At 43.5% G+C, this 13857-nt stretch overlaps 1 protein-coding gene across 1 annotated transcript; it reads right to left on the reverse strand.

Moving 5' to 3' along the window:
• Positions 1-8178: 8178 nt before the first annotated feature.
• On the reverse strand, positions 8179-13336 carry OR10T2 (olfactory receptor family 10 subfamily T member 2). The gene is given in 5 exon segments (XM_086694566.1): positions 8179-8568; positions 8571-8611; positions 8614-9286; positions 13003-13073; positions 13327-13336. Coding segments are annotated over 5 exon segments (1050 nt in total). The 3' UTR covers positions 8179-8313.
• Between the last annotated feature and the right edge of the window lie 521 nt (positions 13337-13857).

Consider the following 13857-nt stretch of genomic DNA (forward strand, 5'->3'; position numbering starts at 1 on the left):
GACAGTTCTCAGGTAGGCACCATCATTCCCATTTCGCTTTATTTTGTTATCATTTTGTAACGTTTAGTTATTTATTTTTGAGCAAGAGAGAGAGAGTGGGGGCTGGGGCTGGGGGACAGAGAGAGAAAGAGGGAGACAGAGGACCCAAAACAGGCTCCGCACCATCAGTGGAGAGCCTGATGCGGGGCTCACACTCATGAGCCATGATATCATGACCTGAGCCAAAGCCGGGCATTTAACCACCTGAGCCACCCAGGTGCCCCCATTCTTCCCATTTTATAGGGGAGGAGACAAAGGTCACATAACTAGTAAGCATTGTAAGTTCTGCTCCCAAACCCATGCTTAAACACTATACTCCACATTCAACAAATAATTATTGGAAGCCTACTTCATGATAGGTAATGACATACAGCAGAGACACAGGGTCTCTTACACATAGAACATACATGATAGTGGAGGGCTGGGAGGCAGACAGTAAGAGAATAAAAATACTTCATGGAGGACAGCAACATCTAGTAGGATCCCAGACTGATTTGGGGAAGGAAATCAAAGAGGAAAATGGGCTATTATTGCAAAGATGGTGGACAGAATGGGCCGCTCTGAGAAGGTGGCTTTGGGGAGAAGACCTAAAACAGGAACAAGAACCATGCCACGCAGTGTTTGGGAGGAGTGCGTTCATTCCAAGTGAAGGAACGAGACGAAAGCAGGGTTGTACTGGCTGTGTTCTGGAAACTCCCACATGGCTGGCTACGATGGAATAAATAGGGGAACATGGTAGGAGGTGAGGCCTGTGAGTTGGGGTCAGATCATAAAGGGGCCTCACAAGCCACTCCACCGGGACTGAAAGTCATCGGAGAGTTCAGAATGAATGAAGAGCAGCTATTCGGTAAAGGGAGATGAACTCGTAAGCACAGGTGGTATGTGGCCTCAACATTGGATGACTACAAAATGGCGCCCACTTGCACGCCCACTCACAGCACAGTGACCCTGGTCTGCTTGTCTGCACTGGCACTAATTGAAAGTATGCCTCACCCATGCTCACAAACCGTTGTTCAGCATTTCTTTTTTTTTATTTATTTATTTTATTTATTTATTTATTTTTTTTAATTTTTTTTTTTTTTCAACGTTTATTTATTTTTGGGACAGAGAGAGACAGAGCATGAACGGGGGAGGGTCAGAGAGAGAGGGAGACACAGAATCGGAAACAGGCTCCAGGCTCCGAGCCATCAGCCCAGAGCCCGACGCGGGGCTCGAACTCACGGACCGCGAGATCGTGACCTGGCTGAAGTCGGACGCTTAACCGACTGCGCCACCCAGGCGCCCCTCAGCATTTCTTACCAAGTGGCACCGAGCCAGTTGCCCTCTCCAGTTCACGCCCCCCATTGGTTAACTGTCTGTTTCCCACGGGGTTGCTTGGAACAGCTTCCGGACTTCCACTGCTGCTGGTACCCAATGCCTCCAACCAGTTGTCAGGTGCCCGTACAGAGGGGTGTTCCATGTGGAGGCAAGGGTGATGACTCCCTCCCAGTTCTTTGTCTCAGCTGATAGTTCCAAATTGGCTAGTTACATCATCGCAGTGAAGGAAATCATATAGGTTACGGGGGATTCACATAAACTCAGTGTGAACTCAGTACGTTCAAAGACGTAGAAAGTATTCTTAATCTCTATCACAATAAAACTATTGCCCATGTATTAGTAGTGACATCTTTGCTTACCACTGAAATGCCATATGTGCCTCAGAACCCATTTTTACATTTAAGGGGAAAAAAAGGAAATTCCTATGGGAGAGGTAGTTACTTCCATTTCCTGTGTCAAGACAAAAGTAGACTACCAATATTCTTTAAATGAAGAACAACGATTTTCAAAATGTGAAATGAAAGTGGGACTCCTGGGTGGCTCAGTTAGTTAAGCCTCCGACTCTTGGTTTCTGCTCAGGTCACGATACCAGGGGTTTGTGAGTCTGAGCCCCGCATTGGGCCCTGGGTTGACAATGCAGGGTCGGCTTGGGATTCTCCTCTCCCTCTCTCTCTCTGCCCCTCCCCTGCTAGCGCGCTCTCTCTCTCTCAAAATAAATAAATAAATTTTAAAAATGTGTTTAGTTACAAAGCGAAATATGTTTGAATATTATGGTATATATTTAACCTTTCATTGATTTTAATGAGTGGTAGTGTTAGATACATGCATATCTACTAATTATAGTTTCATTTGTGCGCACGTCTATTTGCATAAACAGGCAAGACTGAACAAAAGGCATAATAAGCCAGGTTATCACAGAAAAACTATACACTAAATCAAATATAGGAAAGATTGTTAACCAATAATAATCGCCACATAATAACCAGGTGGAAAAAGGGTCCTGTGGTTAATCATTGTAGATGGTCACACATAATAACGAAGCACTAAGAAAGTTGGGAAGTGTGTTCCAACAAGATGATTGAGTCAAAATTTTAAAAAGGAGAAGTAACTCTTCAAACCCAGTTTTCATATCCCTGGAGACATAATTTAGATATCTCTGAAATATATTAATTATATTATTTTAAATATGTTTTATTAAATTATAATTTCTGTTATATTAAATACTAGGAACTTCTGTATAATAACTGTAATGAATGTTGTAATGTATAAACTTAACCAATGCTAACAGACTAAGTAAATACCCCACAATGATAGTGTAATAGCTCCTTGCAATAGCTCCTTGCAAGTTAAAGAATGATGATCTCATTAAAAAAATTAAAATCAGTATGGCAGTTACAGACTTGAAACCCCCCTGGTAAAATAATTAGATTTTTATTCTTGGGTATACTCAGCTGAGTCTTCATTTCTTTAATCCTTGTTCTTACTCGTATTTTTATTCTTAGTGATTTCCTTCCTCCATTTTTATTACAGAAGAAAATATAAATAACAAATCGAAGTGCTACCATTTTATTAAAGGAGAAACACACAAACACAATTTTATGGAAACTCCTAGGCAATTTTCCTCTTGGATTTGCCTTCCTAGGGTTTCATTAATTTTACTAATTTCAAATATTTTCTGCTCCATAATTAGTTGTGTATTTAATGCTTAAATATAGAAAGATTGTGAGGGTTTAATGTTTGGGGAAAACAGTTTGATGTATTTATGTTGTCACTAAGAGGGCTTCAAGCCATTCGGACTTTAAGCCGGTGTGCATTTTAGTGAGTTTTTCCATCCACACACAAGAACCTCCCTGGACAATAAAAGTACACGTATCAACAGGTTGAAATTCAAACTTAGGCAAGGAAGCAGGTGAGGATCAGATGTGAAGCCTTCCTTCCCAATGCCCTGTGGTTCCCTCTTGTCCCCTGTTGTCCCCTGCAGATCTCTGCTCTGAGAGTGGCCGGAGGGAGCCTCCAGATACCTGTTGGCACTGCAGGTGACTCCGAGGCGGATTCCCTTCCCTGACGAGGACGGGAACCGCGGGGGAGGCTTTGACCTGACGAGAGATAGACTCTGAACTGTTTTTCAGAGGATCATCCTGACCGTTTTGTGGCAAACAGACGTGGGAACAGGGGCAAGGGTGGAAGTAGCAATGTGCGTGTTCAAAACACATTTAGGAATCACTCTGGGTTTTTTTGTCCCGAGAAGCTGGAATCCCAGTCGCAATTACGATGAACTAAGAGAAGTAGGAATATGAAAGGAACGGAGTTGGAGTACAGACTGAGGATTTGGTTTGGGATTTTTTTTTTTTTTAATTTTTTTTTTCAACGTTTTTATTTATTTTTGGGACAGAGAGAGACAGAGCATGAACGGGGGAGGGGCAGAGAGAGAGGGAGACACAGAATCGGAAACAGGCTCCAGGCTCTGAGCCATCGGCCCAGAGCCCGACGCGGGGCTCGAACTCACGGACCGCGAGATCGTGCCCTGGCTGAAGTCGGACGCTTAACCGACTGCGCCACCCAGGCGCCCATGGTTTGGGATGTTTAATTTGAAATGCCCGGGGGGCGCCTGGGTGGCTCAGTCGGTTGAGCGTCCGACTTGGGCTCAGGTCATGATCTCGCGGTCTGTGAATTCGAGCCCCGCGTCTGGCTCTGGGATGACAGCTTGGAACCTGGAGGCTGCTTGGGATTCTGTGTCTCCCCCTCTCTCTGCCCCTCCCCCATTCTCTCTCTCTCCTTATTAAAAAAAAAAAATTTTTTTTTTTTTTTAATTTGAAATGCTTGTTAAAATACTCTGCAGTGAGGTAGCCGTATGATCAGAGGGCTGGAAGCCAGTGCTGGGGCTGCGGGGCAGGAGCAGGTTCTCTGTGCTGTGGGCTGGGCTGGGGGCAGGAGGGAGGGAGTGGCATTTTTTCCTGCTGGATTACGAGAGACGTGGTAGAGATTTCACCGAAACTGAGAGCTGGCTGACTCGTGGGGGGACTCCAAGCCGAAAAATTACAGGCCCACAGATGGGCAATACTTCAGTTTTGAATGTTGTGGGATTCCAAGTATTTTGGAAATACCAGCAATGCCATTCAAAGCGGGGTGGAAGGAACCGGATGAGAGCGAGAAACGTTGTTACTTATCTCTGACAAAAGAAGCATAGAAACTGAAAGCAAATACCTAGAAAATTTTACAATTCAACTGAGTAATTTTATGTGTGTTAATCTAACAGTAAGACAAGAAAAGTTCTTGTGTGTCCTTTTGATTTCGAGTTTACATCATTCATTTTCATTGTATTTTACAAAGTCGCTGGCACATAATAAATTTGGGGGAAAATTAGTCTTTTGCCTCAGAGAGATTGAAAAGCACAGTCGTAGAATTTTAAGGGAGCACTTGGCCATAAAATAGACTGGAAATAAAGGTCTTTGCAGGTCATGTTGCATTACTTGGATGTGATCTCATGAGAAATATACTTGAAAAAACTCCCAGAAACATTTAAAAATTTTGTTTTTACATTTATTCATTTTTGAGAGAGCACAATCAGGGGTGGGGGGCAGAGAGAGAGAGGGAGACACAGAATCCGAAGCAGGCTCCAGGCTACCAGCACAGAACCCCACACGGGCCCCAAACCCACAAACAGACTCATGACCTGAGTCAAAGTCCAAAGCTCAACCAACTGAGCCATGCAGGTGCCCCATCTCTTGGAACAAGCATGTGTTAAAATTCACTAATGTACTAACAAGTAAGTCAGCAAGTGGTTCAAACATTAAGGAGTGTGAGTTTCAGGGATGTTGTGGCCCTGGAGGAGAGACCAGTTTGGGAACCAGAATATTCACAAAGTCAGGGTGGTTGCAATTTTGTTTCAAATGTTCGTGAAAATACTGTGGCCAAGTGGGTTTTTGGTTTTGGTTTTTTACAAGAAAGTCTGCAGGGGGTTGATCTGAGGTGCAGGTGTGCAGACACTAGGTCAGAAGAAGAAAAACAGAGAAGCAGCTTCAACTGGAAATGGGGTAACAGGCTGGCTGACAGGCAAGCAAACCACAGAGGCGCCCTGAGTCCTGAAAGAATGCAGCTTCTGATTTTCAACATCCCCCGGGGGTTGCCCCTCGCAAGCTGCGGACAGATCATGCGGGTGACCCACTTCACCCATTTCTCACTTTGAGGCTATTTTATTTTACTTTTTGACCCGGGCAGGAGTGCTTGGTCGGGATGAACTACAAGGTTTCATTTGAGAAAAATAAGGGGGTCTGCGCCGTCGGGGATGGAGTCAAGGACGTGTTTTCAGGGGTTCCTGTGTGAGTTGAGGGCTCAGCTAGAGCAAGGAGAGAAGGTAAATCCTGGCCGCACACTCGAACCCAAACAGAAGTGAAGCCGCACGCTTCTGGGTCAAAAGCCAGTTTGCTTCAGGACGAGGAAGAAATCCCGTCTGTGCGCCTTGGTTCCCTCCTCTCCGGACCTTGGCGGGGGTCATGCCAACGGTTACGGGGCAGGGTTGTGACTGTGAATTAAAGAGGGACAGGGCTAGGACCCGGGGAGTACACGTGTTGGGAGCCTCCACTAATGTGGGGGATGCGGAATAACATCCTTCCAAGAGCCACGTCTCCCGGGAAGCCCTCTGCAGTGGCGCGGGCACCAGCCCTGCCCAGTCCTGCCGCATCCGCTCGGGAAGGGCACCGCGCAGGCAGGGGACCCGCAGCACAGCGAACCCGCCTGCGCTCCGCTTTGTCTGGAGACCATTCGGACCCTCTCTCTTTTTAGCTTCTATTTTTTTCTATTTAAAGTTTATTTATTTTAAGAAAGAGAGAGAGAGGGGAGGGGAAGGACAGAGAGAGGAGAGAGAGAATCCCAAGTAGGCTCCGCACGGTCAGCGCAGAACCCAACGCGGGGCCCCGAGCCACCAACCGTGAGACCTTGACCTGAGCTGGAATCCGGAGTCAGATGCTCAATCGACTGAGCCGCCCAGGCACCCCCTGACCCTCTTGTTAAATGTCCCCGGGTTACTGAAAAATCCAGCTTAAGTCACCTCAAGAAGGAAGTGGCGAATTTCTGGCTAACCAGGCATGTGTGAATTTGGGCTACAACTTGGGGAAACAAAGGCTGTAACGACAAACACGCCTGGACCTGGGGCACTTCTAAGGTCGTACGGCCTTAAATAGCATTCAAGGACAATTGACCAACTATGCGCCCCTCCCCCCCTTTTTTGGCTTATCATGTCTCTGTATCATCCAGAAGCAAAAAAGGCTTTACATCATTGAAAACACAAAACAGAAACTCTCTCACCCGACCCCAATAGGGTCAGACGGTTGGTTGATTAATTCAAAAAAGTCTGTCAGGGCAGAAAAGTGGGAAAAAAAATGATGCTGGTATAATTGAACTGCTTTATGCAGGCTCAAAATGCTTACATATACACATATTTATAAATATTTTCACTTAGGGTTAAGGCTGTTACTTTCAGCATTGGCCCCTTTAGAGCATATGTAGCAGAAGTCTACCCCTAATTCATTAGAAAACTTGTCATGAATTTACAGATGAACAGGAACTTAGAGACTTGCAAAATAATCTGAGCAAATAACACTTCTAGATTTTCATGATTTCCTTTTCTTCTATGATTTTCTTGCTCATACTTAATTTTTCCAGAATATTCCATCTAGGTGTATTAGAAACGAATAACCTTTATTGCAGTCATACTTCACCAGGTTCTACTACAAATTACATTCCACAAGAAGAATAATTGGAGTAATAAATGGAACCATCACAGACGGTTTTGGGACGGACAGACAATTTAACATGTAAGGGCTGAAACATACACACACCCCAGAAAGTAATGTAACAGACATAAGCATTTATTATACTAAGGGAATGAGCCAGGGGACTTTCCACAGGGAAGAGAGTATGTTTGTTATATAAAAATATAAAATCATGTTCCCTGTTTTAATTGTATGATGTAATTTGCACAGTCATACAATTAATGATGTGTTTTTCCTTTGGGTGATGAAACACAATTTGAACAAATCAAGAGATTAAAAAATTTTTTTTTAATGTTTACTTATTTTTGAGAGAGAGAGAGAGAGAGCATGCGCATGAGTGGGGCAGGGGCAGAGAGAGAGGGAGGCACAGAATCTGAAGCAGGCTCCAGGGTCAGAGCTGAGAGCACCCTGACGCGGGGCTTCAACTCATGAGTGGCGAGATCATGACCTGAGCCAAAGTCGAATGCTCAACTGACTGAGCCACCCAGGTGCCCCTGGGAGATTTTTATTCTAGTATGAGTTGGGTCATTGGGCAGAAAAAAAAAAGGTTTAATTAACAGTAATCAGCTCTCCCAATCAGAAGACAAGCTCTGTGTTCACTAGATAATTCACATATACATAGGGAAAAACAAACAAACAAACAAACAAACAAACAAACAAACAGTGGTTCAGATGAAAAAAGAAATCCAAGGCTCATCAGTTTGAAGAGTTTTAAATACCATCGCAAATTACATGGCTTGAAATAATAGATTTAAAATAATAAAATAAAATAATAGATTTAAAATCAGTTCTGTTTAGTATTTGTAGGTCCAATTATTACAATAAAGTGTTAGGTTCATGTAAGTTTCACGTTATGACCATTGCAGGGTCGGCCAGCTGCAAGATCCGGGCCATTTCCAACTGTGGCCACCTTTCAATTTGGGTATTATCTGCCCTTAGAAAAAATTATGCTTTTTTCTTTTGGCCAAGTGCGAATTTTTTTTTAATTATTATTTTTTTTAACCAGGTGTTGGACAATGTAGCCTGTAGATTCACTCATGTTTTTTTTTTTTTCTGGAATGGGAGCAAAGAAACAGGGAATAGTGGTCCTGGTCCTTGGAAACACTGTCCACGTCAGGACTGGATTGGTAAAAAGACAGAGAAAGCGTCCCGCCTTTGATTTCTCCTGTAACTTCCCTCGTTAACTTTAGGGTTTTTTTGTTAGATCACCTTGGTGGCTCCAGGGCTTTCCCAAAAATCTTTTCGGGGCAGACTTCAACTCCTGATTCCTCAGACTGTAGACCAGAGGATTGAGCAGGGGAGTGACCACAGTGTAGGTCACTGCCACCAACTGATCCTTGTCTGAGGCAGACTTGGATCTGGGCCTCAGGTAGGTGATGGAGGCACAGCCGTAGTGCACGAAGACTACCGCGAGGTGGGAGACGCGTGTGGCAAAGGCCTTCCCTTCCCCTCAGCCCAGGGGATCTTCAGGATGGTGTTAACAAAAAGCCACAGGAGATCAGAATCAGCAGGAAAGGCACCATGATCGCCAGAATGCTTCGGCTGAATGGAGCCGGTTCTTTCACATGGGTGTCTGCACAGGCCAACTTAATGACGGGCGCCATGTCACAGAAATAGCGGTTGACTCTGTTGGGACCACAGAAAGTCATGTCACAGATGAGTTTGGTGGCCAGCAAAGCAATGAAGAAGCCTGTGACTCCGGACAGGGAAACCAACCCCAACCCTACCCTCTTGTTCATGATGAGCGTGTAGCTCACAGGGTGGCAAATCGCCACCTAACGATCGTACCCCATCACAGCAATGAGAAAGCAATTGGTGCAGGCAAAGCCAAGGAAGAAGAGCTGCGTGGCACAGGCCACAGAGGAGATGCCCTTGGTGGCTGAGAGCAGGTGGGCCAGCAGCTGAGGGATGATGCCAAGAGTGTCGCAGGATTCGGAGAAGGAAAGGATGAACAGGAACCCATACGTGGGAGGGTGTAGAGTCCTGCTGCAGTGGATGACAGTCATGGTGGTGGCATTGGCCAGCAGGATGGTCACGTACAGGAGAAGAAAGAGGACAGACGGCAGCAGTTGGAGTGCCCCCAGGCTAGAGAAGCCCACCAGGGTGAACTGGGTAAACACGGTGGTCCTGTTGAAGCCTTGCGTCTGGATGACTTCCTTCTGTGAATGAGTTTGGGAGAGACAAAATGATAACCATCTGTGTAGTAAGAACATTCTCCCAGTGCCTTCACTTTCAGTATCATATTTCCCGGCTCAGAATATTGATAGATCTCTCTCTCTCTCTCTCTCTCTCAACAAAGATATTCCTTTTGACAATTTTTAGAAGAAATTTTTAATCTCCAGTAATGGGAGAATGATTATATTAGAGAAATACACAACGGTTAAAAGAACCAACCACAGAAGCAAGTTTGATATTTCCAAAGGCTATATGAGGTTACGAGAACATTCTCCTACTGTAAGAGAAAAAGCAAGATATGAAGCCATATTTATAATAAGATTAGAGGTGATTTGGGTTTGCTTTCTATTTTTATGTTTTCCAAATATTTAACGAGAAACATATTCTAACTTGATGATTCTAAATATACTTCACGTAGCCCAGAATATTTCCACCTCTTTTTGGCTACTGTCCAAACAGAAATAAGAATAATTTGCTACTTCTGAATGTGGTGCTATTATTTTTCCTAAATAAAAAAATGGCTTTTAGGGGTGCCTGGGTGGCTCAGTCGGTTAAGCGTCCGACTTCGGCTCGGGTCATGATCTCGTGGTCTGTGAGTTCAAACCCCGCGTCAGGCTCTGTGCTGACAGCTCGGAGCCTGGAGCCTGCTTGAGATTCTGTGTCTCCCTCTCTCTCTGCCCCTTGCCCACTCATGCTCTGTCTCTCTCTCTCTCTCTCTGTCAAAAATAAATAAACATTAAAAAAAAGGCTTTTGAAATATCTACATATCTAAATTATGCATGTAATTTATAACATCTGCCAGTGCAGATGATTATTGGTAGCAGTCGTAATGGATGGCCTGTCCTCTGACAGCAGGCAGTCGTCGTAGATGGCCTGCTAGGAAGGGGGCAAGCAAGAAAGCATGTCGGTGACCAAATACAATCAGCAGATGGGTGCAATGATAAAGGCGAACATTATTATTATTATTTTAAGTTGAAGAGCAATTCCTGGTGGAGAAGAGTCTGAAAATCCAACTCATCATTCGATCTCCATCAGAAGGCACCTTGGGGAGTTGGGAATGGGGGTGGGGAGGTGAGGGGAAGGCAGATTTCTCTTGCTGTGATGAGGAAATGCATTTCCACTGTTCCCGTTGAACGCGGCCGTTTATGGCACTTTCGTTATCAGAGGCAGAGCAGTGACCTCACAGGCCCTGGTTTCCTTCAGACGACGGGCCATCTCTCCAGTGCTCTCTCCACATCACACCCTTGGAGATCTTTCTACCGGCGCATAGTTAAGACAGCCCCTATTTCACACCGCAATAACATCCAGAGCCCTAATCATCTCACTTTCAGAATCAGTTCAGAAATTTAGGAGAAACCAGGTTTACGCGTACCCCTCGACATCTCTCAGCTTGTTGGCCTCCCTAACGGCTGTAGGTGGGAGTGGCTTCACCTGATGCACTTGTACAAGTTCATCCTTTATCACCTCTGCCGAGGCTCCTTCGCTTAGGTGGTTCCACCCACCTGCCGTCATGACCCTTTCCCTTCGCGTGGCACTTTGCAGAAAACAAGAGGGTTTCACGTAAGCCTCACCACCCGGCAGACAGCACAAGTGTCTTTGTGTCCTTGTTACAGGCCACGTGAGTGCACGAAGTGCTTTCTCCTCAGCAGAGTAACCTGGAAGGATCCTCATCTTTGCACTTACGGTGTTAAATTGAACTCATCTCCTATGTTTGGCTCCCTCTATAGATTATTAGCTTCTGTTTACAGGCCGGGATGATTTTATTTATTTATTTATTTATTTATTTATTTATTTATTTTTTTAATTTTTTTTCAGCGTTTATTTTTATTTTTGGGACAGAGAGAGACAGAGCATGAACGGGGGAGGAGCAGAGAGAGAGGGAGACACAGAATCGGAAACAGGCTCCAGGCTCCGAGCCATCAGCCCAGAGCCTGACGCGGGGCTCGAACTCACGGACCGCGAGATCGTGACCTGGCTGAAGTCGGACGCTTAACCGACTGCGCCACCCAGGCGCCCCTGATTTTTTTTATTAAGAGCTGAATCCCTAGCATAAAGTGTGTGTCATAGGCTCAACATTTTTTGCCTGAATCGAATAGAAAACAGCTAAATAAGATGCTCGAGTAGTAGGGTCAGTGGCAAAATTTAACTCTTTGAACTTCTAATCTACTTTCTACTCTCTGTATCTTATGCCACTGCCGTTTTATGTCAGAATCTGCCCCCCACTTTTTCCACGGGACTAAAGCAAACATGATCCCATGCTGCTCATTCAAGTAAAACTCCTTTTGCCATTTCTGACTTTTCTGGAATAATCTGATGGTAATTTTCAAATTTTCTTCAATTATCAAATTTTATATTTTTATAAAATATATTATTTTTTATAAATAATATATATTATTTTAAAATATATATATTTTATATTATTTTAAATAAAATATATTTATTTTTAAAAATATATTTATTTGTTTTTGAGAGAGAGAGAGAGAGAGAACGAGCGAGAGAGCGCAAGCAGGGGAGGGGCAGAGAGAGAGGGAGACACAGAATCTGGAGCAGGCTCCAGGCTCTGAGCTGTTGACACAGCCCGATGCGGGGCTCGAGCTCACGGACCGCGAGATCATGACCTGAGCCGAAGTCGGAAGCTTAACTGACTGAGCCACCCAGGTGTCCCTAACCTATTGTTTTCTGCATTCAAATCCCTATCGTGTCTCACATTCTCTAATAAACCTTCCCTATTAGAATCCACATAGATGCTTTTCCTCTTCATAACATTTAGAGATTTGGAAATCATACTTGTATGGTGAATAAGTTGGATATTATCTTGTAGTTCTATCTATCTGTCTATCATCTATCTATCGAGTAGTACTATATACTATACATATAGATTATTATATATACCATATATTCTAGAATAAATACTACATATTATATAGTACATTATACTATATTTTATATATAGTATAGAATATAGTATAATACTACATATAGTATAGGATGTATATAGAACATAGTACATAATACCACATAGAGTGGAGAATATATATAGTTTATAGTAACACACACACATTCACATACACACCTTCTATACGCTGTTTCTTTGAGGCAGGGGCCATGGCAATGTCTTCTGAATGATCTGTAGCACCCACCACACTACAGGGCACATAACAGGCTCTATAAACAAAAGCTTAATAAGTGATGACATGGCTTAATTCTACTTTTGTTTCTGAGCTTTCTCATAGACTGTGATTTTATTTCCCCTAGAATGTGCTCTCTGCTCTTCTATTATAATCTATATCATTCCTAAGTTTTCTATTATTCTCCAAGTCACCTTTTTTAAGAAAAATCAAAATCTATGCTGATGCACTTTCCTGCCCTGCCTCTGTCACTTGTCTTGCTTCGTTTCTCGGCATTTCAATTTGATGGGAAATGTGCTATGTGTGCACATGTGTTTCTGTGTGTGTGTGCATGCACACGCCATCAGAGTGGATGCTTCCTTCATTTCAAGAAAAAAGCAAATCAAGTTTTACTTTGGTGCAGAATCTTTTCCATAATAATAAAAAATTATTGTGCAAATCCATTCAAATTTGAAATCCTTGGTGGAAAATGTTTCCTTCTTCAGACAGTAACTGACACAGAAGATCCACTTACCCACTTATGTTCAAGTGATCAAGAAAGTTGACATAAGACTTTGAGTTTCATGGCTCACAGTCTTGTAGGTTTTCGAATGTTGAAAAAGGCAGCAGTAGAAGGTCACTTGTAAAAGCCATGATGTCCATCCTGAAAGAAGAAGCAATTGGGAAAAAAAATGCCCTGAAACATTTCATAAAGTGTTAATCTAGACACTTAGATGTCCAAACGTTTTTGAGTCTTAAATAAGAGGTTGAAAATAGCCCATTCTATATTCATATGTCAATTCAGATTCTATAATTAAGTTGGAGAATATTTACAACCTTCTGGGATTCTAAGGACTAGGGTCCTCTAGGTCTTAAGGGGAGCTAATGGGAGAAAGAAAACAAATGGCTGAACTTACGCAAGGGCATCTTATCTAATACAGAAGAGAATAATTCAGATTGCAAAAAACGTTCCCCCTCTGTAAAGCACTAAAATGGTAAATAAGTATCCTTTTAGCATGGGGGGAGTTTAGTTACTTTCTGACAAAAAGGTTACAAAACACTGAGATGTCAAGAGAAAGCAAGTTTTCCAACCCCATGAAGACTGATTTGATAACGTGTAAGAGGTAAAGGCAGGGGTTGGTGATTATGTGGGAAATCTCCATCTCCCTTCTCTACTCAAAGCCTGAATAAAAGTCAGACAACTGGGTTTTTAAATGACCTTCAGGGAATTATTGCAAGGGAAAGACTTTTATTCAGCAACCACTCATAGAGTGTGGTGATTTGGAAGGCATAACATTAGGCATCACAGTGATTCAAAGATAAATAGATCACACCGATCGTTCTAACTTAGCAGGAAGACTAATACAAACGTAACAAGAGGCGTGCTAAAGCATGTGCCAGTGGACATCAGGAGCACTAGAAAGATGACAAGGTCCCAGTGAAGATCC

Source organism: Puma concolor, chromosome E4 (genome assembly GCF_028749965.1).
Source record: "Puma concolor isolate L17-30 chromosome E4, mPumCon1.1.hap2, whole genome shotgun sequence".
Taxonomy (NCBI): domain Eukaryota; kingdom Metazoa; phylum Chordata; class Mammalia; order Carnivora; family Felidae; genus Puma; species Puma concolor.